At 29.3% G+C, this 27,248-nt stretch overlaps 4 protein-coding genes across 6 annotated transcripts in view; 2 read left to right on the plus strand and 2 right to left on the minus strand.

Annotated features, from left to right (window-relative positions):
* Positions 1-3,539: 3,539 nt before the first annotated feature.
* LOC128398112 (aquaporin-9-like) lies at positions 3,540-11,348 on the minus strand. 2 transcript variants are annotated; one of them, XM_053358926.1, is made up of 6 exons: positions 10,981-11,343; positions 10,749-10,881; positions 7,347-7,591; positions 6,985-7,196; positions 6,048-6,217; positions 3,540-4,427 (listed from the first exon to the last, which is right to left on the minus strand). In XM_053358926.1, exons 1-6 carry the CDS (start codon positions 11,143-11,145, stop codon positions 4,357-4,359), a joined length of 996 nt encoding a protein of 331 aa, XP_053214901.1. In that variant the 5' UTR covers positions 11,146-11,343; the 3' UTR covers positions 3,540-4,356. The 2 variants fall into 2 exon arrangements, with proteins under 2 accessions (XP_053214901.1, XP_053214900.1); XM_053358925.1 differs by lacking the exon at positions 3,540-4,427 and adding an exon at positions 4,921-5,439 and having other exon boundaries at positions 10,981-11,348.
* Positions 11,349-11,607: 259 nt separating this feature from the next.
* Positions 11,608-17,759, plus strand: LOC128398091 (integrator complex subunit 3-like). Its single transcript, XM_053358907.1, has 14 exons — positions 11,608-12,232; positions 12,583-12,666; positions 12,752-12,835; positions 12,930-13,043; positions 13,187-14,068; positions 14,307-14,389; positions 14,513-14,974; positions 15,072-15,688; positions 15,877-15,990; positions 16,103-16,316; positions 16,432-16,523; positions 16,625-16,697; positions 17,011-17,134; positions 17,336-17,759. Exons 1-14 carry the CDS (start codon positions 12,149-12,151, stop codon positions 17,420-17,422), a joined length of 3,114 nt encoding a protein of 1,037 aa, XP_053214882.1. The 5' UTR covers positions 11,608-12,148; the 3' UTR covers positions 17,423-17,759.
* Positions 17,760-17,777: 18 nt separating this feature from the next.
* Positions 17,778-18,722, plus strand: LOC128398086 (uncharacterized). Its single transcript, XM_053358903.1, has 2 exons — positions 17,778-18,186; positions 18,393-18,722. Exons 1-2 carry the CDS (start codon positions 17,787-17,789, stop codon positions 18,587-18,589), a joined length of 597 nt encoding a protein of 198 aa, XP_053214878.1. The 5' UTR covers positions 17,778-17,786; the 3' UTR covers positions 18,590-18,722.
* A 398-nt stretch (positions 18,723-19,120) lies between these two features.
* LOC128398082 (ras-specific guanine nucleotide-releasing factor 2-like) overlaps positions 19,121-27,248 on the minus strand; it is a 61,901-nt gene continuing 53,773 nt past the window's right edge. Inside the window, exons 14-18 of one of the 2 annotated variants that reach the window (XM_053358896.1) lie at positions 24,752-24,969; positions 23,110-24,378; positions 22,296-23,006; positions 22,029-22,226; positions 19,121-21,246 (exon numbers count right to left, since the gene is read on the minus strand). In XM_053358896.1, the coding sequence (XP_053214871.1) occupies positions 21,007-21,246; positions 22,029-22,226; positions 22,296-23,006; positions 23,110-24,378; positions 24,752-24,969 (2,636 nt within the window). In that variant the 3' untranslated portion in view covers positions 19,121-21,006. The remainder of the gene's footprint in view (positions 21,247-22,028; positions 22,227-22,295; positions 23,007-23,109; positions 24,379-24,751; positions 24,970-27,248) is intronic. The other variant, XM_053358897.1, reaches the window with a different exon arrangement.

A 27,248-nucleotide genomic window follows, 5' to 3' on the forward strand; every position in this document is an offset into this window, starting at 1 on the left:
TGATGAAAACACTCGTCGGCAATTATGTGAATACATTTGTTCAGATGAAGATCCTGATGAAGGAAAATCTTATTGTGATTGTAATAAAATTAAACAAGAGCAAATTAATCTAATCGCTCAACAATATCATCACAATTCAAATCAACAGCAAAGACAAGAAAATCCCAACAACAATATCAATGGAGGTGTTAACAACAATTTCTCAATTAAAAATCTATTACCAGTTAATCATGGTCATTCTCGAGAAGATATTTGCAAATTAGTTTGTACAATTGAACCTGAAAGTGATGATGGTCAGTGCGGTTGTGATGATGGTCAGAGTGAGAATCGATTCCGATGGCCATGGCAATCGATTAGACAATGGTTCGGTTAATCAACAACAATTAACTTGAAAGCAAATTAAAAACAAGCTCAGAAATCATTGGGAATCTCAGTTGACAAAAAAAAACTTTGATCTTCTTATTTTTACCCCATTAATTGTGAATCAATATATTCAGCCTGTAATTAACCATTGATTGTAATGATTGATTGTCACCATTTAAATGATCAACATAATGTTAATCAACTTTTTTTTGTTGTTATATTTATAATCCATTGAAATTGGGATGATTTTAAAACAGTAATCAAATCAATTTTCATGGTTTCTTTTCAATTAACTTTAGATTGCTAAGATTAAATTGACAATTTAACTCAACTTTTCACTAATTGTCAACAGTTAAGGTTATCAATCGATTTGGTTGATTACTTTAAGAATTAACTTATTGACTTATTAAAGAAAAAAGTTAAATTAAGATTAGATTAAAACAGTAAATTAAGAAAGAGAAAAAAAATTAAACCTTATTATGATTAAGAATGAAAATAAATCAACTGATCATTGAAGCAATTAATCAAATTGTATTACCGATTATCAACTTACCTTTAGATCAACAAGTTGAACAATTAACTTTTTTTTTCACAATAACAATCAACTTATTTTGTCAATGTAAACAATTTATTTATTGTCATAGTTAAAATTGATTATAAATATATTTGTGAGGATTAAAACAATTAATCAGTTGAATAAATAAAATTTGATTGTTTGAACATTGATTAAGTATAATAAATATATAATAGTTTGATTAATTGTTGTGATAAAGTTACTTAAATACAACACACAATTTACTAATTACTGTTGGATGATGAAGATTAGTTGATGAATGACCAGATCCTTAATAAATTTGATTGATTGTTGATTAAACCATTTGACAAATTGTTGATATGGTCCGATCACGAGATTGTGATAAAGGTATTTGATTAATTGCTGCTAATTTAGTTTTCCTATCAGAGCAACGGTTAATTGTTCTGACCACTGGTCTACATACAAAATATAATAGAAACGATGTCAATGAGAAAGCACAAACGAAACCAATACCAGCCATAATTGCCAACGAAGACATGGTTAATTGTGAACAATTAGTTAATCAACAACAAGAAACTGAGCAAAAAATGAACGAAACAATTAAGAAACTATTAATAACACAATTGATGATGAAAACGATAAATAAATTAACCAAAGTCCAAGATCTGTTAAGGTGTCAAACTGGATAATCCAAATGATGAGGTTAATTGTTTAGTTTCCAGGTTACAATTAGATTTAATTGACCAGGTGATCATTGAATTTGAACAATTAAGATGATATTTTCAAATTTAATTGTAATTATCAACTGATTATTGTTGAAATTTGGTTGATCCTCTATCCTGTATAATGGTTGAAAATGATTATTAACTAAGAGATGATTAATTGTTGGTGATTAATTGTTAAGTCATTGAAGGTAAAGATGAAACTAATAGTAAATGATTAAAGATAATTGTGGAAGTGGGTGGAGAGAGTGACAGTTGATTAGTGTCAATTCATTACAATAATTACGTTGATTGTATTAGTTAGTTAAATCTTTTTTTCTCACTGGTGGTTGATTGTTGAATTAGATAAACAATTAACGAAACAAAAAAATACCTTATGATTAGTTAATCATTCAATGTAAACTATTAACATTTAAGTTTAGTATTTGTCTCTCAAGTGATCAACCAACAATTAACTGTAACAATTTAAAACATAATACATAAGGAGGAGAGAGAGAGAGTAACAATCAAAGTTAATTATTGAAGCTTATTAACAATCATTTTGATTGTGATTCGTAATTACGATGACGATAATTAATTACTCGTTTATATTTACTGTTAATTGTGAACAATTTCATAATTGTGGAAATTTATTCAACTAATTTAACAATTGATTGGGTTGATTTATTCAACGCAATGATTTGTTAACAATCAGTTTTAATTGTTATTCATAATTTGATCAATCATTTTAATCATTTGTCAATATCTATATTTGTATGTATTTAATTAGCTAATCATTTCAATTAGATAAATTAATTAGCTGCTAATGAATAAATAATTAGAAAGTTAAAGTTTGATGATCTTTTCTTGTTAATTAGTTTGGTTAAATCAGTTCTTGTATCATCATGATTAGTTAATTGTTTGAGATGGTGAACTAAATATGAACAGAAAATTAATTCTCACCTTAATCAACTGTAAACTAGGAAGAGGAAATTGTACCAATGATGATGATAATTAATTACGATAATTAGTTGATGAGTAATCAATCTGGTTAATTAATCAGCTGAAAAATTGACACAACAATTAAGGGATAAATGAGTTGATTAAAAATTCATTGATAAAGATTCTCAATCAAGTTGTTATTGTAATTGTTTCTTAATTGTCAAAGATATTGAAAGTTAAACAAACAACAATTTAGCAATAACAATCACCTATGATAATGATTAATGATTAGTTTTGATTGATTGATTATGATGATGAGATAATTAAATGAATCAATGAAAAACAGTTGATGTCAATTGTTTACCCAAGAAAGTTGATTAAATCAAATGATAATTATCATTTGTTTAAACAATTTAATCTTAAATTATTTGGACAATTAACCGTTGATATTATTTTCATCAATCCCAATAATTAAATAGAGAAAAATAAAAACACAATTAGCCAACAATTTACTAGTTAATTAATTGTTACAACATTTCCGATCCACTTGTAAAATTACAGTAACTTAATTACTTGGGTAAATGATTTAAGACTAACAATCAGTAAATTGTAGGTAAGAAATAAACTCTTCTGGAAAACTACCCAAATAATTAACTAATTGTTGCCATGATTAAATGAACAAACAAGTCTCACAATTAAAGAGAGAGAGAGAGAGAGAGAGACAAACCTAATTATCATTAGAAAACCTTAATTGTTTGATTGACGAAGAAAACAAAAAACAAATGGTTAACATTGACAATTAAAAATTCAGTTAAATTAACTGATCATAAAAACTATTATCTCACAAATTTTAATTACTCTGATAATCTTCATGGTATATTAACTATTAGAGGCCAGTTAATCATAAATTACATGTTCAACAATCAAAGGTTACGTGAGTGAATCAAGAAGAGGAATTAACTTAATCATCTGATATAAATTTATCTCTTTATTTATTTTGGATTAATTTTGATTATCAATCAAACGTAATAGTGATTAATCAATTTTTCTCAATTCGCAATTGAATTTTGATTAGAAAAATCAACTAATCCATTGGAATAATTGTCCAACTAAATTAAAAGTTAATCTAATTTACGATTGAACATTGATGATAACAGATGGCGCTCCATTCGTTTGATTAGATTTTAATTGTTGGTTAAATTGTTTGATTCCAAGAGAAAATTTAATTTAATTTTATTAACCAATTTAAATTGTTGATTAGACAAAAATGTAAATCATAATTCAGTGTTTGATTAACAGAGGGTGAAAATTGTAATTCGAGTCTTAATTACCATTGAGATTCATAATAAATTGTTGCTGAATACAAATCGTTAATTGTTATGACATATATAAAGATTATAAGATGAATTTAGTTAATCAAAATGATAATTTAACAAATATAATCAATTAATTAACTAAACAAAAAAAGACAAATGAGCAAAAAAAAACCAAACTTAAGATGTAAAGTCTCAAGACAAGAGTTAATTGTTGATTACATTTACGATCACAATTAAATGTAAGAAAAGAAAAACTTTTGTCATTAATTAATTGTTTAGGATAAAATTAGCCCTTAATATGATTAATCACAATGGTGATTAAGTTAATTGTTGTAGGTGGTTGAAGATTAAGTAAAATCAGGTTTGTTGTTGTTGTTGTTGTTGCTTTGTTTTGATTGTTGCAATTAAATGATCAACATGATCAATTATAAGACGATAATGTTAATTGTGTCTATGAAAAAATATAAACATTAAATTATGACAATTAATTTAATTGTGATCATTCAACTGCAATTCGAGGGACAATTGAGCCTCCATTGGATTTTTCCTTAACATCCTTTAAATTGAGATCTGTTAATGATAATCAATAGAGAGAGAGAGATAATTAATAATCAATTAATCAGATTTGATTGGTAACAATTTAATCAAGGTTAGAAATCAACAACACAAACAAATCAATGATAGAGATAAACAATTAAATCAATCACCTTCATGTTAATTGTTTTCCCGGTTTAATTTTTTATCTAATTTGCTCTAATTTTTTTTTATTATTTCTAGTTAACAATTAGTTAAATTGCAAGATTAAAGTTTAATTTAAATTGTAATTAACTTGGAAAGTTATAAATATCAATTGAAACCAGTGAATAAGTTGATTGTTACAATTGATGAAACAATTTGTTGTTTCAACTGTTGAAAACATGAAACTTTTTTAATTGATCAAAACTTAAGATTAAACTTTTAATTAACTAATTTATAATCAAAGTTAATCATGATTAATTTAACCTCATCAAGTTAAACTTTGATCATCAAGTATTGGATAATATTTAATTGGATTCTTGTATCATCAAATTGTTGCTAAATAATTAAGCAAAAAATTGCTCTTTAAACACCTTGATTAGTTGATTAAGTGTTAATTTAGGTGAAGAAATTGTTTACAATTAATATTTTACAACATGGGAATTAAGGTGAATTAAGTTAATTGTAATAGGAATCAGGAATCAAAGTAAAGGTTAATTGTTAGCGAGAAGCATTTATATTAAGGTTAATTGTTGATTAATTTAATTAATTGATAAATTTACATGCAGAAAGGTTAATGTTAGTTATTGGAAATGTTGTTAATCAACTGGACACAATTAAAATTGATTGTAAGGGATAAAAAAAAAGGGTTAAGCAAAATTAGTTGGAAATTGTTATTAGTAAAAATTGAGAAGCATAAATTAAAAAGGTTAATTGTTAATTAGTTAATTAATACAGTCTCCAAGTAGAGGTGCTCTTTCATCAGTTAAGTGATTAAAAAATGATTTCCGATGATCAACTAAATTGTTGTAGTCTTGATTGTCATTAATCCAATAATCTGATGTACCTGAAAATGAATTTACTATTAATTATCATTGATAATTTTTTCATTCTGAATTTTCAAACAATTAAAATTAACAAAAACAAACAGGGATTGAATTACAATCAATTTTAAATCAAATTAAATTAGATGAATCATTGATTGATTGATTGTTGCTGTTAATCTTTAGACAATCAAGAGGACGGATCAAGGGTAATGATGATTAACTTTAAATTGAATTAATTGAGTTACAATTTCCCAATCAAATTGTTGTTTACAAATAAAAATAAACAATTTAAATCATAAATTGAATGAAAAACTTGATGAATCTTCAGAAAACAATTAAACAACAAAAAATTAAAGGCTCAAGATTATTCAAACTTAATTCAATTATTATCCTGATTAACTGACATAAATTGGATTCATTTTTGTTTTCCAATAACAATCAACTAATTTAAACAATTGAAACTAAACTAATTAGAATCGTAAACAACAATAATAATAATACACAAACAATTAAAGTTTGACGTTCAACAAAATAGCAAATGAAACAAAATAATAGTAACAAATTGTAAGCAATTAAAGTTAATCGATTTGATTAAATTTCACTGCAAATTTTCAAACAATTAACTAACCTGGAGATTCTTGTTGATTGTGAATTGGATTAGGATTTGATTTAACTCCACTTGTAGTCTCCTTTAAAGCTTCATGATCAACAGTCAATAAGTATAACCAAGCACCGAGTATACCACCAACATGAGGACCAACGATGCCCGCTGCCCACCAATAATGCCCACCGAGTGGTCTGTGAATAATTTAGAACAATAATCAGCAATTAGAATCAACAATTAAGTTGACAGAATCAACAAAAACAAAAATAAAATCCAGTCCATCATATGATAAACAACAGAGATGAAGGTAAAGTTAATTGTAGCAAGATAATGATAATATTAATAAGATGATTGATTGAAAGCTAATTTGATTATCGTCAGTGACAATATTTAATATTCAATGTGAATAATCAAGTTAACCATAAACTATAAATAAGGATAAATTATCTCTCATGTTACTTGATTGTTGTCTGAAGATTAATTGTCCGAACAATGAAGCAAAAAAAAGTAAACAACAATCAACTAATAATGTTGACCAGTGAAAGAAATAATTTAAAATAAAAAGTTATTTATATTCATTGGTTGATTGGAAAGGAGGGAAATTGAATGTCAAGTTTGATTAATCAAATAATCGGGTCATCAAATTATCATCATGATAATCAATGGTTATCATCATCATCAAGTTATAGATTAAGATAACGGTAATAATCAACATGGATTATGAGCAATTTAACTTATCAAACTGAGTTGATTGTTAGTCTACAATTGAAAATAAACAGGTAAAAGGTTTAAGGTATTTGATGGAGTAGAAAATTAGTTCCTAAAGGTTCAATTGAATTGAATGATAATCATCATCATCATCATCATCAATAAGATAATAACTGATTGTCAGCAAGACAATTCCTAGACAATGGTGATTATCATGATGGTGATTAGGATGATAATGATGATGATAACTTACTGGAATGGTTCCCATCCGTATCTAACAAGAGCGGAAAACAATCGAGGAGCAAAATCCCTGGCGGGATTGAGAATAGCACCACAATTGTAATTAAATGCTGTTGGAATTCCGGTGATAATAACGGCGAAAAGAGCAGGTTGAGCAATTAGTGGAGCCTTAATTCCGTCTGAAACTGCGAGAATACCAAATAATAGTAATGAAGTACCAATCATCTGATTACCGATAATTATGGTTATCAGAAAATTAAGAAGAAGAAGAAAAGTTGAAAATAATGATTAACTTGAAATTCATTGAATTGTTATGGGAACAGTTTTATTCATCCCCATGATTATCGTTAACTTAATTATTCATTGTTCATTTACCTGATCAACAAATGCTCCTGGAATTGTAACAAAACGAGCTGGATAAGTGGCAAATATTTCACCGGTTATATTGGCCTGATGACTTGGATCAAAATGTTCAATCGCCTCGAAATGGTCAAGATAGACAACAGCTGATGCGAGGATTCCCCCAACGTACTGGGCAACAAGATAGTACCAAACTTTTGACCATTTGAATTTACCAATTGCCGCCATTGCTGTTGTTACTGCTGGATTGAGATGAGCTCCTGTTTTATATTCAAGCAAACAAACAATTAGTAAATTGTATGAAAACAATTGAATAATATAAATATGATTCATTTCAATAATATCAATTTAATTGTGATTAATGATCTTCATGTATTAATAAAAACATTTTGACTGTTGTTCATTTTTGACAGACTAATGAACTGAATTTTTAATGTATTGGAAATTGATTCTTGATCAAGGGTAAATATTTGCTGTTTGATGTAATTAAAATTAAAACAATTAACCTTGATATTAACTGTCTAATTGTAATATTATCACTTTAATCAAGTAACAACATCCTGATAATCAGCCCGAAAGGAGGTATAAGGCAAATGGATTACAAAGTTTATTTTATCAAAGCATTTCTTTGACAAATCAACTGTTGTCATCAAATTGATTGTCATCATTATCTTAATCATGATTAGAGAGAGAGACATGAAATTAGAAGTGAGGAAATTTTTTTGATACAATGAATCAAGAGTTTTCAATTTGTTCATTCAAATTTAAACCGGATTAAGAGGATTAATTGCTGATAGAATTGAAAAAATATGACAGATAATTAAAAATTTGTTAACTAATCAACTACGAAATTGAAGAGGACAATCAACTTTAATCAAAGTGAATATTATATAGTTGATATGGTGATAAATAATTATCTCATTAAATGTTGATCAGAATTCAGAATTCAGATCTTAATCTTCATTTGGAAAGGGGTGAATTTAAGATGGATGAAGATGAAAAGACCACACACAAAATGGAAGATGATAAATGATGATGATAAGGATGAGAAAGAGGAAAAGAAAGAGTTCAAAAGGAGGAGGAACGGATAAGGAAATGAGGAGGACAATTAACGGGCTCAGACCTTTAGCATCCTCATCACTCTGATGATGAGCAACACCATCAGAATCATGAGTTAATCAACTGAATTTTTGTTTTTCATCTTCTCCCAAAATTCAATGTTAATCAAATACTGAAACCATGATAATGATGATCAAAGTTAATGATAAAAAAAACCAGGTCATTGTGACGATAATTGTGTTGATGAGGATGAGTGTGTGTTCACTGTTAGATAAATCCGGTTATTCAATTTACAGTTAATTCTGACAATCAAGAGATCAATCAAGTGATATTATTATATATAAAAGTTGTAGAAATAAATTGTTGAAGAAGAGAGAGAAAAAAAATTAAACATGAAATGGAAAAAGTAAGAAAAAAAAATCAATTGATTGTTTATCCTTTTCAAATCTTAATCATAATCTTAACAATCTTGTTGTTGTTGATTGTCATTGTATCATTACCATTGTATTTTAATTGTGTAACAATTCAAATGAATGACAAATTGATACCAGCAGGATAATTGTGATTTACAGACAGATCAGCCAGTTACATTTGTAATTGTAGTGGTTGTAACAATTTAAATAAATCAAAATTACAATTGATTAACAGGATTTATTTTAAGAAAATCAGTAAATTGTAAGCCCAATAGTCAACAACAATCAAAGGTAAACATCATTTTCATTCAATCTTAATGAGAGACAGGTCAATCATCATCATCATCATCAAGAATCAATTGAAATAATCAATTCGTTGATTACAGTTGATTAACATATAATTGGTGAAAATAAAAGTCTCAAACTAAGAGTAGTTACTTGTTGTTGTTGTTGATTAAGAATCGGAAAGGGGTTAATAATTTAGATGCTAATTGGTATTATTGTGATTAAGATTATTATTAGAATTGATTAGGTCAATAATTAGGTCAAGATCAATATTAACCGTTAAGTTATCATGATAATAAGAATGAAAAAAAAAAGGTTAGACTTGTTTTTAGGCTTATCCATCAATCGTTTTTACCGTTACTTTTTTTTCACAACGAAATCAAGTTTTGTTTCATTAATTGTTACGATTTTACTTTGACTTTGATTTAGAGGATCAACTTTTTTTTTCTTGATTGTTAAACATTGATGAGATTGGTGCTTTTTTTAATCATCTACTCCTTAACTTCACGGTTATCCTTCACAATCAAGAGCATCATTGTCAATTGATTAACAATGATAACAATTGATATTGTGTAAGTGTGAATGACTTTGATGATAAACTAGGAAGGCAATTGAATCAAAATTGATCATGATTGTCTGAAAATTTGTTGTATTACTGATTTGCTGGTGATGGTTTAAGATATGATTACTTGATGATACGATTGATTAATCATTTCATCAGTTTCTTTTTGTTCATCTTTAATTGTAAAATTAAACATTTCATCAACACCAAATTAGATATTACAATTGTTATTCATTCATTTTCTGCTAATTGTTAATATAATTATGTGATTATTATGATGCTGATCATCATCATGGCGATGATTATGATGATTAACCTTTCAACTTTTATGAAATAAATTGTGTGTGTGTGTATATATGATTTGATAGTTGACATGACAATTAGTTTGAGATTTAATTAAATTGTTTCATTGATTAACCAAGAGGATGTATTTACGTTCATTGAACTTGATTTTTTTTCTCATTAATTTTTTGTTTCTCACTTACTATCCTAATCCATTAAGATACCGTTTAAATTGAATCACACATGAGATGTTAAATTGTTACAATACGATTGTTGATTAAATAAATTGTTCATCATTAACAAACGATTGGATAACAATGGTAATAATAATGATGATGAAAATAACAAAATAACAAAATGTAACTTTGAATACAATCAAATTGATTGAATTGGTGATGAAAACAGCAAAAAAAAACAAATCACAATTTAACTGATCACAATTAGTTAATTATGATAGTATAATGACTCAGAATTGTATTAATTAAGTAAAAGTTTTCTTTACAACCTTAATGATAAATAAATGGAAACAAGTGATTAACTGATTGTCCATGATAAGATATAATATTTAGAGGGAAAACAATTAATAATAAACTTGAAAAAAATTAGAATCTAATCCAATTTATTAATTCAGGCTAATCAATTTAGTGCTAATTGTATTAATGAAAAGTTAACAAATCTAATCAATGAACAAAAAAAAAACCTATTGGGTAATAACAATAATAATAATACTATGATTATGATTATGATGATGATGATTAAGGATAAGAGTAATTAGACAAATGAAAGTGAGTTAATTCAGTTGATTGATCTAATTACCTGAGATTGAGATGGTCGCTGATACACCAATTAAAACACCGGTGGCAAAGCAAAAATTAACCGCCATGTAATCAAATCGATCACCTTGTTGAGTCCTTAATTTATATGCTGCGGTCGCTGCATCACCCAAGGCCTGAATAGAATCACAGACAATGTAAACAAAAGAGGTTAAAGGTTAACCTGTTTACTAAAATTGGAGGTTAATTGTTATTACTGATTAATTACAACTTACGATTACGAAAAAGGTACCAATCATTTCAGCGAGAAATTGTTTACAAGTTTTAGATGCTAGGGAACCTTTAACCCTATTGGAAAGTTGATTGGAACGAGAAAGAAATTTTCTCACTGGTTGATTAACTGTAGATGTTGGTGGTTGAGGTGATGGAGATGAAGACATGATTAAATTTTCGTGTTAAATTGAACACACAATTAAAATGATTGCGAAAATAAAGAGAAACGAAAAAAGAAAAATTCGAGAAAATAAACAAGATAATTTTTCTCCAAACAAAACAACTCAATACACTATGGAAAAAGAGTTTACTGTTAACAACAAGAAGGAAGAGAGTTTAACTGAACACTGATTATCCTCAGATTTATCATCTTCTATTTTAATACAACTTTTTTTTTCTCAATTTCAAAAATAGAATCAGAATCAGAATCAGAACCAGAACAAAAAAAAGAACAAAAAAACTGCGCCATCTGTTGTTCCATTCAACTAACTTTTGTTTTCGAATTTTTTCCTTTTTCAATTTACCGCTTTTCTTTTTATTCTCTTTCTCTACCATCCAATGTATCGATATAAAAATATCGATACTTGAATTCTAAATTTTGTCTCTTTTTCTCTCTCTTTTCTCTCATTTCAATTTCTACTGTCCATTTGAGCTCTTTGAGAATTTTGTTTCTTTTTCTCTTGTTTAATTGTTACAATTTAAATGTTTAATTGTGATTATTGGGTCTCTTTTAGCAATCATCTTAAATTACCTGATCTTATTAATCTAAAAAGACTTTTGCCAAATTCTAAATTATCTTATTGTCATTGTGATACAAAATTATTCTATCACTGCTGCTACTGCAGCTTCCACACACCAACATAGTCTTACTTTCACTTCTCTCTTTTTCTCTTTCTTTCTATTTTATTTTCTACTCTCTTTAGTGTTAATTCTCTTTCTTCCTTCTCTTTCTTTTTTCTTGTCTCTCTCTCTCTCTTTCTTTCTATTTTTCCCTTTGGTTTACACTCTCCTTTAACTTCTCTCTTTGGACCTTTTTACTTTTTTTCTTCTATTGCTCTCTCTCTCTCTTTCTCTTGATTTCTCTCTGTTTCATCTTATTGCTTCTTCTCCCAACTTGCTGTTTTATTTTCTATTCTGTTCTGGTTCAAAGTTTAAGGCTGGGAACACGAGATGGAAACAAGAATTCAAACTAATTCCAATAGATTCCCTTTACTCAATTTAAATCCGATTGAATGTAAAGAGGATATTGACGAAGTAATTATTCCACAATTTATTCAAATTTTCATCATCATCATCATCATCACACTTTCATCATTCTCCTATTCCCCTTCCCTTCTGAACCCTTTAAATTTTTTTTTCTCTTGACTCTTTTTCTCTAGTTATTTCTCATTAACATCTCAATCTTTTCTTATATAACCATCTCCCTCCGTTAATTTCCTTTATTTTTTCCCTCATGTTTACTCTCTCTCTCTCTCTCTCTTTCACCAAATTCATCTTTCTATCCCTTTTAATCCATTGTTTGTTTTACCTTCTTACACCAACTTTTTCTTTCAATTTATTCTCTCCTAATGTAAACTCTTTTTCTTCTCTTTTTTTCTCTTCAGCGTTTTGAAAAATCTTATATAATTCTGCAAGATTTAATCAAAGGATCTTCAGAATCAGAAGCTCATGATACATTAATGGCAACGGTTAGTTAACATTTTATTTTCTCCCTTAAAACTTATAATTAAACCTTTGATATTTATCTTTTTTCTTTCTTTCTTATTCCTCTAGGTCTCCAAAAGCACACAAGATCATGATAATGTTTGTCTCGGACTATTGACCAGTATTCTTGTTGATCCTACAAATGCTTCTAGAGTAAGTGATCAATCTATTACCTTATCCATGTTGTCAAAAATGTAAAAACTTTTCTATTCTAACATCAAATTTGTTATTCTTTTCTCCTTCTCAGTATTATCGAGATTTAACTTATGTTTCCAGAGATGGAATGAATCTTGTGATAACCTTTTTAAATCATATTATCTTAGAGAGATACCCAAAGCTACACGACGTTAGCCGTGGTCAGGTAAGTTTCTTTCCTTCTCAAGCTTTTTTAGCGTACTAATTGTGATTCTTGTTCGTTTTTTTTATTCTCTTCCTCCATCTTTTCCACTATTTATATTGCCACTCCTTTTCCCTCCTTTACCTTTCTTTTGTTCTCCATTAAAGTTAATTTGGGTTCTTAGGGAGCTGATTAAAAACTCAATTACAGCCTGTGAAACTATTGCTATAGCTTTACTTCGTCAAATAGCTGGTGGTGATATTTCAATTAAAAATTTATGGTTAACCGAGAAAATGTTGGACCTTTTAATAGACAATCGTGCTTGGCTTGATAAAAATAGTCTACTAATAGCCATATCAGTTTACACCTATTTAAGATTAATTGTTGACCATGGATCACCCAATTTAACCCTAATCCGTCAAAAAGAAATCGATTTGTGTAGCTCTTTATTGAAAGAGAAATTTACTGATTGCCTGGTCATCGGTCGAGATTTAGTTCGTTTACTTCAAAATGTTGCCCGAATACCCGAGTTTGAGAAAATATGGAAAGACATTTTCACCAATCCAACCTCATTATCTCCCAATTTTCAAGGAGTCTTGCAACTTATGCAAGCTCGAACGTCCAGAAGATTTCTTCAATGTCGATTAACTCCTGATATGGAGAAGAAAATTGTTTATATTACCTCTCTTGTTAAATTTGGCCAACAAAGGCGATACCAGGAATGGTTTCAACGTCAATATTTATCTACACCCGAAAGTCAATCTCTTCGCTGTGATTTAATTCGTTACATTTGTGGTGTTATTCATCCCTCAAATGAAGTTCTCTGCTCTGAAATCATTCCTAGATGGGCAATCATCGGTTGGATTCTTTCCTCATGTACCTCAAATGTTGCTGCAGCTAATGCCAAACTCTCCCTTTTCTATGATTGGCTTTTTTACGACAAAGAAAAAGATAATATCATGAACATAGAACCAGCCATTTTGGTCATGTTCCATTCAATGAGAAATCATTCGGTGATCACTGTTGGTTTATTGGACTTTCTATGTCGAGTATGTTGTTGCTTTTTTTTCTCCAATTGATTTACTTTCTCTATTCAATCTCAATTGATTTTTCAGTAATTTATCTTATATTATTCTGGAAAAGTCATCAGTCAAATTTACTGACTAATCTTGACATTTCTCTTATTCTTCTTTGTTTCTTTCTATTTCTTTTGAGATGAATTAATCTTTCACTTTGACTAATAACATTCAATTTATTCTTAATTTTTTTCTCTCAATTTCTCTTCAGATTGTAACTCAATTTTGTCCCAGTTTAGCGACACAAGTGAAACAAGGAGTTAGCACATCATTATCACAGATTTTAGAAAAAGAGTTTGCCCGTAAGATTGTTTTCCATTGTTTTCATTTTAATTGATTAGTTTATTCTCCTTCTAATCAATTAAATGACCAATCCTTTAATTGTAATGTAACTTTTATTTTCCCTTTGTTTTACAGATCATTATCATCACTATTTGAAAGTCCCAAATTGGATCCTGAGCTTCGTTCATTAATAAGAGAAACTTTTCCAGAATTTTGTAGCTCAGTTAACGATATAAACGTTATTCATAATTCTATTCCTGGAACAGTTGAAACTATTCCAATTCGTGATAATGTTGAAATAATTCTTGACTCACCTAAAACAAATAACCATAATAATGATATCGATATTTCAGAGAATAGGTTCAGTGATGATGAAAGTGATATCAGTTCAAATTCTAATGGGGGATCAGCTCCTCACCAAGACAATTTAGATAAAAAATTGATTACTGATAACTCAATAAACGAGGAAAGTGTAAATTGTACAGATAAGAAAACGTTAAATGGACCAGTAGCCTTTTCTAGGAATACATTTGATACAAATCTTTCTCGTTTAAACGGTGAATTAAGGTCTACAGTATTAGCTCTTGAAGAGTCAAAGTAAGTAATAACAATGCTGAGTAACGAATCTTAATCAATTATATATCTATCCAATCGACTAATTAATATTTTTCTTTTATTGTTTTTCTCTCTTCAGAGATAATGAAACTCGATGTGAATTGATGGAAAAAATTTTACAACTAATTCTACAAGATGATGAATTTGGTGATGATTCAACTTTACCTGATTGTATTTTATATGCTCTACGTGATGAGTTAGCCAAATCAATATTTCCCGATTGTCCCGATGAAGAAGCTCTTGAAGAGTCGATTGGGTCACCCTTATTTGTTATTTTTCGCAATTTATGTCAAACACCGGAAGAAAATCCTAACAGAGTTCCTATACTTTCCCTTCTCAATGAGATGTCATCAAGTCAACCCTCAATTGGTTATTTACTTTTATATTATATGAAGGTTAGCAAAAGTTACGATGGAAAGGTATCACCTTATCGAGATTTTGCCAAATCTCTAGGTAAAGATTTAAAAAACTGCCTTCTCATCGATCTAAAAGCTTGCGCAGACTATGATGATATTAACTTATTTTGCTACCTGATACCCGATATATTCAATCATTTTCCAATGATTGCCAATAATCCAGATCTATTACATCTTATTGTTTCCTGTATTGATTCAAGTCAATTACAAGAACTGGTTTGTCTTATTTTACAAGGAAGCTTGAAAATGTTTCGTAAAGATGGTCTCCTATCTCTTTTAAGTAAGTTTCACCCAACAAAGTGAATTCATTTCAACCTGAAAGTTGATCAACCTTCACCCAATTAACACTTTGATAATCATTTTCCCAATTATTGATACAATTGTGTTTCTTTTTATCTCTTTACAACTTCTTTAATCATGTAACTGTTTAATAATTGTATTTTTCTTTCTCATTTCGTCCTCTTTCAGATGCTAGTCTTGAATGGGAAACTTTCGAGCAATTTTGTCTTTGGCAACTTTTTGTTGCTCATTCAATGCCTGTTGAATATATACTTCCTATCCTTCCGAAATTGGAATTTCAAAGTGAGTGTCTATCTTTTTTTCCCTTGTTTTTTTCCTACTACTTTGAGACTAATCGATTTCTTGTATCTCTCTCTCTCTCTCTCGCTCCCTCTAATGTTTTCCCCATCCACAGAACATTCTGAAGCTCTCACCAACATATTATTACTCATTAAAAGGGAAGAACCAAGTCAGGAGCTTTTAAAACATATAATTAGCCGTGATGCCCGGGAAAAGGATCATTTTGTTGTATCTTTGTTAAAATATTGGACCAGTACTAGTTACATGGAGGAATTAGCCAAATTATTAGGCACACAATTAAATAAACAAAACGTAACGAAACGTAAAAGGTAAACAATCAACTTTTTTTCCCTTCTATGTTTTTATTTTCTATTTAAATTCAGTTTGGTAAAAAAAAGTAATTAATTGTTTTTCTTTATCATTTTTACTATTTTATCTCCTCAGGCCTGCAAATAACAAAGTCTCTTTACCAACTAGTGCAGAACAAATTTTAATTTATTTAGATCAATTAAGGCAAACAAATATGAATAGTAAATGTAAGTTTAACTAATTTTTCTTCCTCCAAGAAAAAAACTTTGACTATCTTTATATTAATTTTCTTTGTTGTGTCTTTTCTGTTTCTTAATCAATATAACAGTTTTTACCCACGAATCAATCCAAAAAGCTTTAATATCTACACAAGAGATTTGTAGTGATACTCAAAAAACAAGGTAAGTCAAAGACAAACAACAATAATTACTAACACAAAAAACATATAACATAAACTTGAAGAGAATCCTCTGTAGATTTATCTCTTTCATACATAACATTCAAAGTAAACATAAGAACCTTATTATAAGCCATTTATATTTTCGTTTATGTTTAATATTACCTGGATATTTGATCAATGTTAACCTTAACAAGATCGAGATATTTGTGAATCTTTTTAAATTGTTGATTAATTTCAAAGAGAAAGGTTTTTTTCTTCTATGTAAACACTAACTGTTGTTTTTTTTATTCTATTTTTAACTTGAATATCCATAGGTTTAGTGATCTTTTCGCACTAATAGATGACCACGATTCTAAACCGAAAAGAGGGAAAACATCAAATAAAAGAACAAAACACAAAAAAGTTACAGATACTGAAAGTGAAACAGAAGCATCTGAGGTAAGTTAATTGTGTTCACTTGATTAACAACAAGTAACTCATTTTCCGTGAAATTAACACAGTCAATCAATCATCATGATGTTAAATTATAATTGTTATAATATAATTTTCATTATACGTCATTAACAACTAATTGATTATTATTCTAATTTCTTTTTCTTTCTTTCTCTCTCTCTCTCTCTTTTAATTTGTTAAATCCAGGAGGAAACAACACCAGTTAAGAAAGAAAATAAGTCATCGACTCCCAGAAAGAAAAGGAAAACCATAGTAGCTTCTGATTCTGATTAGTATCCAAACAATCAGATACGTTTTTTTTTCTTCTCTATCTTCACAAATCATCTCAATACAATTTCATCTTTATATATGTGTATAACAATCAACAATCAAAACAAAAACCGTTGTCCTCATCTCTGTCAATTGTCCCCCTTCTCCCATCAGATCAACAAAAACTACACCACCATCACCACCCAATCCATTTATATAAAATTTTGTTTCCAAATGAAAGAAAAAATTTGTCAACCCATCAAATCAAATTCACCAACCATGACATTGTAAATACCTATGCAATCGCCTCTCATTGTTTACATAAATGTTAACAAATCATCAACTCTCTAAATTTAATAAATTGTTTACGTTTTTGCTAATTAAATGAATGAATTACAATCAAATTGATAATCATTCGGTGGATCAAGCCAAAGAGGAAAAACCATCAGCAACATGTTTAGGATTCACTCGTCAAGAATTGATCAAGATGCAACAATTAACCAAATCATCAATTATTTTCTGTATATTATATTTAATCCTTGGAGTTTACCTGATCGGTTTAATTGTTTATTCTCAAATTAATCCTGATAAACCTAAATTGTTAAAAATTTCATCGCAAATATTACTTGAAGTAATCATGCCCGTCGGCGTAATTAACGGTTTCGGTAAATTGTTAACCTTTTATTCATCATCAAAGTCTTCACAATTAGGAATGAAATTATCATCATTTTCACAATTAATTGCTATTTCATTAGACATTTACTCTTTCATCAAAGTAGTTAAAGAAGGTAAATAATATAATCAAATTTAATTGTTGAGTAAAAGTTTCACAATTAACACTCACGCACAACCAACTAAAGGTTATTTCCCATTGGGTGATGACAATGTTGATTATTAATCTTTAATTAAATGAATTTAATTCAGTTTTTCACCAGTTTTAAGTGTTTTTAATTTACCCAAATTGATTAATTTTGTCTTAATTGTTAATTGTTAGGAAACAGGATTGGAACCGGATATTTTTATGATGATTTACTTTTGGTCTCATTTATTTATTTCTGTATTTGGTTTGATTTTATTTACCTTTTGGCAACAATTGTATTAAATGTACAATTAACTGTTTATGGTTTTATTAAGAAACCTAAATTGCATCATAATTGTAATCACAATTTACCTAAATTAATTGTAACATGAATCGTGATTACTAATCAGAATAAAGTAATGTCAGTGATTTGATTAATTGTTGGATTTTAAAATCTAAATGCTCAAATTAATCCAAAGATTATATAAGAATAGGAATTAGAATCTTTTTCTGAAGAAAAAATCCATTCCAATTTAGTGAATTTCTTATTGATCGCTGGTTCGAACTCTTTGAATGTGCTTTTAAAAGACCTTTAAATGACCTTTAATTGGGTTATATTCGTCAAAATGGACTCGAAATAGCCTCAGGGCATAATTAGAATCATCCTGAGCCACAGGTAAACAATTAAAACATTCATTTGATTGCGATTTGTAAATGAACATTTTTGTTTTTAATCTTATTCTCATTGATATTGTTTTCTTTTGGAAACAGAATCGATTTGATCATCACAATTATGATTATGATTCTGATTCAATTGGTTTAGTTAATTGTGTTTATGCAATTATCAAATTGCTGAGTCTGTTAGTCTCATGTTTTATACAATTTAAATTGTTAACTTTGTTATTGTTAATAAATACATTTAATTTACAAATTAATTTACATTGGCATTCAAGTTTGTATGGTAACATTGGATTGTTTCAATTGGAATTACAAAAATTTAATTTAAATGCTACAAAAAAAACCACAACAACAATTAAAGTTAATCAACTTGTTCAAAATTTGACAAAGTAAATTGTTCAACCAATTAGTGAACAATATTCAATCAAATTATTGTATTTGTATCATATTTTGGTGCTTCAAGTTATAATCAATTTGATTGATTAACAATTAGAATCAATTATTTATCAATATAATTACAAATGAGAGACAAATATTAACAATTAACAATTAGATTTTCAACCTTTAATTGTAAACCTAATTTAATTGCTTCTCATTTGATTCATTACAATCAAATGAGAATCAGAACAAAAAATTGATCATCTGATTAACTGATTGTATTAGTTCAATTTACTATCATTGGTCATTCAACAATTTAAATAATCAAAGTAACAATTAAAATGTTTGATAAAATGGGAATAATTTATATATAATAATATATATATTGAACAATTTAGGTTTACAATTAACTTAATTTAGTTTTTGTTCATCTATTAATTTTCAACGGGTTACAATTAAATTGGAACAGTTAATTAGATACATTTAATAATAATAACAATTATAAACAATTAACTGTTTGTCTTTGATTTTGTTTTGTTTTTCTCAGGTAAAAAGGGAAAACAACAATTAACAAATTGAGATAAATTGATTTGGATTACAATTAAAACATAGAGCTCAATCATTTAAATTACAACTTTTATGTGCATTGGTTTATTGTTTATTACTCTTGGTTGATTAGTTAATTGTGATAAAAATATTGATGATAAATTATGAACAATTGAAGGATAATGATGATGATAATTGTAATAATACAAATGAAGTTGTGATCATGTTTACATACAACTGTAATTACTGTTGATTACTGATGATTACAATTAGATTAATTTAGTTATAACCAACACCAATTAATTTACAACAATTAAGATCTTTTTTTGGTTTGATTTTCAATCTTGTATCTTTCTTGGTACATAATTAATACTTTAAGTTGGTTCTTGTTGAGATAAAGTTGATTAACTAATTACGTTGAGTTGATTAGTTTAAATACACTAATTTATATATACAAAATTTTGTGGAGTTAACAATTAATATATTAGTTAGAATATCAAAGTTATTAATTCGGTTGAGTTGGAATTGAGAGAGAGAGAGAGAAAAGGTGATTAGTTAATTTGATTCCTTGAGTTAATTGTGGTTAAGATTAATTTTGTTTTCTTTGTTAATATCTGATGAGCTTTAATCAACTTGCTTGTCGATTAAATTTTCCTATTAGTTAATTGTTTAGAAATAGGCAGATGATGATTAAGGTGATTGAGAGTATGTTGATTAATTGTCCTTATTTAATGATGAAGATTGTGCTTGATTGATGATAATGATAATGATTAAATTTGATTAAGATGAGGCTAAGGATGAATGAGGCATTTAAACATCATTTTTATCTTGTTGATTTCCAGAACAATTTAATCCGGATTAATAAGATTAACTTGATGGTTACACATTAAATCAATCAGGTTAATCATGATTCCAACCATATTAATTGTAAATTAAAACAAAGCTCAACAATTTTGGTCCTCTTTCATTTAGATTCAATAATATGAATGTAAAAAAAAACCAAATTAAATTTGATTATAATCAATAAGTTAATAGTTGATTCTGATTATTAATCAGATTGGATTCACTTTTCTTTTATAACAATTAGCTCTTACTCTCTCTCTCTCTCATCAATAGTGTAATTATGATAACAATGTGATAATCAATGAGCTTATTGAGTTAATTGTTGGCGTTTTTGGTTGATTGTGATTCCTCATGAGAGTCACAATTAAGATCCCGATGGAAAGTGTGATGGACTTGATCCACTGAACGTGGTCCCTCCCGAGGTCGGTGTTATTTTGGTCCCTAATCGTGATAATCTTGGTTCGAGGACAAGTGATTGTTGGTACAGTTCATCATCGGATAAATGTCGCCCAGTGTCCAGTAGATAATTAATTGCTCGGACATTCATCTCAATCTTATAAGGTGTTTGTTGATATTGACGCACTTCCCTGATAACATGAGCAATCTGAAAGAGAGATACAATTAGTAAAGTTAATAATTTCCCATCGAAACTTTTACCAATTCAATTTAAATGAACCAATATAATGAGATGAACAATTAAAATATATATTAATCATCTTCATCTTCTTTAGGATAAAAATAGACCTCAAAAAAAAGCGATAACTATAAAGACTAATAAAAGATCAAAACTCAATTGTAATCAAATTGGAAAACCTTACAGATTGAAATTGAATGGTTATTCATTCAAATAGCCTCAGGGTAAAAAGTTATAAACAAGGATGAAATGATTATCATCCTCATCCTCATCAACAAATCAAATAAATCATATAAATTAAAGTTAATTGTAAAGATGATAATTCACAGGTTATTCACAATTTATATTAATCATTTATTTTATAATAAATTGTAACGGTTAACAATGAGCATGATCATCAATCAACCAACCTTATTGTTGATATTTTTCATCATCATCATCATGATAATCATCATTATTATCATCATCATGGCGATAATGAACTTGCTCAAGATAAGTAAACATGATAATGATAATGATAAAAAGTCATTTAAAATTCCCAGTCAATGATAATATAATTTTCATCATTGTCGTTATTACTTTTCAAGAGTAAATTAGTTTCAACTTCAATGATACAATCAACAACTCGTTGACTGTATTTAGTCAAAACAATTAAGTTAATTGTAAAAGATTCACACTGAAAAAAAAACGTATTTCGGTTTATCGATGAATAGATGATAACAATTAGTGAATTGATTGATTGATTTTCTTACCATTCGCATTTTAGAAAAGTTGAGAAGTCCATCATCGGTGAAATTTGGTGTACCCTCTTCGATGAACGATAAATCCGTTAGGTACATTCCCAGATACGGAATACAGGGAGGGTCACATCGGTGTAACGCTTCACGCATATTCCTGAATCGACCGTCAGTTGAAACGAGTAATTGTAACTTGTCGATACTTTGTTTAACCTTTTCGATGAAATGACATGGAAGAATATTAATTATCGATCGATCGACAGGTTTGAATGTTGGACTTACCGTTTTTGAGACACGTTCCCATGTTCGTTTGAGCCTGAAAACTGATGAATTGGTAAAAGCGGCGCAAATCTGAAGGACTCCATTGAAATTATGAAACATTCGGCAAATATCAGCGACCGCTGCCCACTTCTCAATGGTCGTTACACGCTTTTGTATATCACAGGCTAACATTATCTCTGAGGCGACTAATCTTGAGACCTCATTAAAACGACGGGTCATTAAAAGTATATGAGGAGCTTTGGTTGTTTTATCGGTTTTCATCCAGGCCTGACCAAGAAACTCTTCCGATTGTATTGATATGAAAATCTTATGATCAAGGTAGGTCATTGATTCAGCGATCTCCATTGCGGAAACGGTATCAAAAGTATCTTTACAACCTAATGGTGGTGGTGCAAGTAAAAGGTCAAGGTCAACCTTTTTAGATGAATCTTCCTTTGAGATCATGGTTAACAGTTGACCGGCTGCTTTATGCTCAGCGGGAAGTAGGGAAGGATTATTGGTCAGTTCTTCAAGGAATTCGGTGGTCAGTTGCATGAGACGGGCATCACTTTGAAAATCTTGAGAATGTTTTGAAATCCAGTGTCGTAGGACGTTTAGTACTCTCATTGTGGCTGCAGTTGATATAACGGATTCACGTTTAGATCGACTTGGAGTTAAGGGTAGCCTAAGTTCAGATCCAACGGCACTTGGATGACGAGAACCACGTTGAGACTAAAAAAGAAAAGAAAAGAGAAGAAAATATTAAATTCATTGGTAACAAAAAGAATTGTTAAAAAAAAAGTTCGAAAATCACTTGATCTGAAGTAACACTTACTGCGTACAACTCTAGCGCTGCTCGAGTTCCTGGATCGGGTGGGTTACTTGATGCTGCGGTGGCCACAGCAAAAGCGGAAGCTGCTGAAGCGGTTGATGATCTTCTGGATGAGGCTCGAGAAGAGGTGACAACTACTCCAGCACGAGAAGACATTGTTGGTGTTTCGGGAAGTTGAAAGCTACTTCGAGGTGTTGATAGAACCGTTGTCTCTGTTTGAAATGAGCTTCGAGGTGTAGTTGATGTACTTGCGTAACCAGTACTTTCAGTGTCACTCGAACCTCTTTTACCTGTTGCACCACGAACTTTAAGATACTGAGGTCCGGAAGAAGAAGTTGAAGTGGAACTAAAATTAATCTCTTCCCCAGTAACCTTAGAACTAACCATTCTATTAGAATTTTTATCCGATGAACTTGCTGAACTTCGACCGAAAAATTTAGGTGATGATATTCGAGAGGGAAGAATGAAAGACAATGATGATCCAGATGAAGATGAATTAGAGGTTGTGTGTGTAGGTGTTGTGTGGGTTGACCCTGGGGCACAAATAGAAACTGATGCTCGACCCTCATGATGATGAGAATGATGATGATGGTGAGAATGATGTTGTGGTGTAGATGAAGTAGATGATAGTGAAGATGTTGAATTTACCAGAATTCCCTTGATCGGTGATGGTGTTGGTGATGAGGATGCTATCGGTTGAATATTTTTACTCTTATTCTTATTATTATTGTTACTATTATTACTGAAATTAACATTGGAAACATTTTTACTATTCTTATTACTACAACTACTGAAAATATTTTCAATTCTATTACAATTATTACTATTGTTACTTATTATATTACTACTACTACTTTTGTTATCTGATGTTTGTGCTGTTGTTGTTGTGGTTGTTGTGGTTGATGATGATGATGATGATGAAGTTGAGTAATCTAATTGTTTACTTTTGGTATTCTCACTTGAATTATCACTGCTACTTTCCACCCTTGGTAGCTGTTGGGGTGGCTCTTTATTGACTGGACTTGGTCTTGGTGATCCGCTCTTGGAATCGGCGCTTCCAACCAGTGTACCTAAACTGGCTGCCGCTGAAATGATCGTTGGTGAGGTTGGTGATGAGCTTTGATCCGCTTTCAGGGTTTCACTTGATTGGCTGTGACTTGGAACACTGATTGACAATTTATCCTGTAATTCATGAAAACTTTCACTTTCACTTTGAGCTTCACTTTCACTGAAATGTTCAATCTCACAGTTACTTGAATCTTCAGATGAATTCTGGATACAACAACAAAAAAAAACAGAATCAAAAACGTTACATAAACAATTTGATTGATTTAATTTCGCAAATCAAACCGACCAACAGTACAATCAATTATTACAAATCAATTCCAATAGATGGAAAATCAAAAAAAAAATCTAGATGTAAATGATTGAGTTTCCTAGGATAATTAAATTAGTTTCTTTCCCTTTCATTTAGTTTAATTGTCTTGGATTAGATTTATAAATTTCTCTCATTTTCTTTGGATCCCTAATCATACAATTAACTAATTTTATTGATTGTCCATCGTAATTAGATTTGTTTTGATTTGCTTATTGCGTTTTCTGTTGTTAGATTGTTTTTCTCACTTAATTGTTTCATTTTTCTTACCTGTTCTTTGTCTGATTCTGTTGAATAAAGATCAGGGGGTAGATAAGTTCCTGGAACCTCAGGGCTTGGCGGTGGTGGAATTGGATGAATTATCTCTGGACCCGGGGAGAGTAAGGAAATGTTCACTGGTTCCGTTGTTAGAATACGTTGTGGGCAATTAATTTGTTCCTCTGCTGATTTAGCCAAATTTGAACGTGTTCGAGCTTGTTCCTCTTCCACTGAAATAGAAAACAAAATAATCAATCATGTGAAATTCAAGAAAAGTTCAGCAACTAAAAGAGAGCCCAAAGTTCCGATTTCACCCGAAAAAAAAAACAACAACAAAGTAACAACAAGATTCTGATAAATTTCCTTTGGAACTTAAATTGTACATTCTAATAATATTTTCGAGCTTCGATCTTTTTTAACCAATAAGTCTCAACTTGGAGAATTGGTAAAAAAAATGTTCTCAACAAAGTCTCTATTGGTGATACTCTCAACGAAGATGCTTTTACCTCTCATAGGAATTTAATAAGGTGAAACCTTTCATTGCAATCAAAATTAATCAATGTTCATTTATTACAATCATTGAATAATTGAGTCAATTACGTTTGACATTCACATCGATTCCGCTGTCTAATCAAAAATTTATTTATTAATATACTTTATCTCATATGAAGAGGTAAAGAAAAGGTAATTCAAAGGTCAACCATTGGGAGAGAAAATGTTAACCTGAAAATGCTGATGAATTTTATGAACATGAACATAATTAACCTTCGGAACGACTGATTCATATTATCATCTCAATCGTAACAAATAAATTTACTCATTAAAGGGCAAATGTATGAATGGTAAAAATCTTAGAAGAATCAAAAGTATATCGAATAATTTGATTGAGATTTACTAACAATTCATACTTCAAATTCAGGGGAATTTGGAGAGAAACAACTTGAAATAGGAAAATGCTCATCATGGAAATTGAATTGATATAAAATTCGTTTGCAGATAATCAAAGGAGAGAGAGAGAGAGAGAGAGAGAGAGAGAGAGAGAGAGAGAGAGAGTTTTAAATGCAATGGAATTGGAATCGTAACTCTAATTGTTACGTTGATTGTCCTGTTGAGGAAAGTGAATTAACTAACAATGTAAGTATCAATGAAAGTCAATCACTCCTGGTAACAGTGATAAAGATTAACTAATATTAAATCAACGATAAAGGTGAATGATTGGTTTTCACAACATTTGATAATATTTATTTATTATCAATCCGGAATTAAACTAATCACCATGAGTATGATGATTTAATCTGACAGCAGTTGAACTTGAAAGGAACTGGGTTAAGGGCATTTATGTTAATCTTTCCAACAATTTAAGATGAAAAGAGTAATAAAAAAAATATCAATAATATAAATCTAAATCAGATCAAAATAGATTCACAAGATTATGATTGTTAATCCTTACGAATTAAATATTACTTAATCTTTTGCAATATACTGGAAACATTGAAACACTAAACAGCAATTTAAATATAATCAATTTGCAAATGAAATGAATTTGCAATTGATGATAACCTTTTTTTTTGCTTATCTTTGCAAACAATTTAATTAAATTCATGATATGCAATTAAAATTACTCAATGAAAATGCAAATTATTCAGATTATTTAATAACTTTAATCGTAAATATGAAACAAAGTATTTTAATTGTGATTAGAATTGTCAAGATGAGCTAATTTGATTGTTAAGATGATTTTCGATTCCCTCCCAAATAATAAATCACCCTGATTGTGATTTATTTGAATTCTATTCATTTTGATAGCAATTATTGATCCGAATCTCGATTAATAATAATAATAATAATCTCTCTCTCTCTCTCTCTCTCTCTCTCTCTCTCTCTCTCTCTCTCTCTCTCTCAACTCGTTGACTGTTATTATTTATATTTATTATCATTATGATATTATTTCAGGTCTAGTTTTTTTATCCTGTTAACCATTTTCATCCCATTCATCTGATTCATCTGATTCTGCTCTCAGGTGACCTTGATTCCCTGGATTTTTTTCGGTGATGATTATGATGATAACTGAAATTCTGAATAACTAGGTCGCCAGGCCAACTTAACCCAGATCTACTTTCTTTCATCTTCTTTCATCTCTTTCTTTTTCTTTTTTCTATTATCATCATGATAAACTTTTCATCCCCATTCATCCATTTAAACAACTTTTTCCACCCTCACAACATGTAATTTCATTTATTACTTCATACTACTCTTTCTCTCTCTCTCTCATCTTATGCAATATCATTATCATCTTCATACTCGCATCCCTTTTGCATCATTTCCGTGTCCTGTTGTCCATTTATCAAGAATTTGCATTTTCTTTTGCATTTCTCTTATATATTACTCTTTCTTTCTATTCAAGTTCCCTTGACCCTTTCCTCCATTTTTTTTCCTTCCTAAATGCAATCATGAATCATGATGGATCTTAGGTGTAGGCGTATTGATGAAGTTAATGTTACTCTCATCA

The sequence above is a fragment of the Panonychus citri genome, unplaced genomic scaffold (genome assembly GCF_014898815.1).
Source record: "Panonychus citri isolate SS breed McGregor unplaced genomic scaffold, ASM1489881v1 Contig00045, whole genome shotgun sequence".
NCBI classification, from domain to species: domain Eukaryota; kingdom Metazoa; phylum Arthropoda; class Arachnida; order Trombidiformes; family Tetranychidae; genus Panonychus; species Panonychus citri.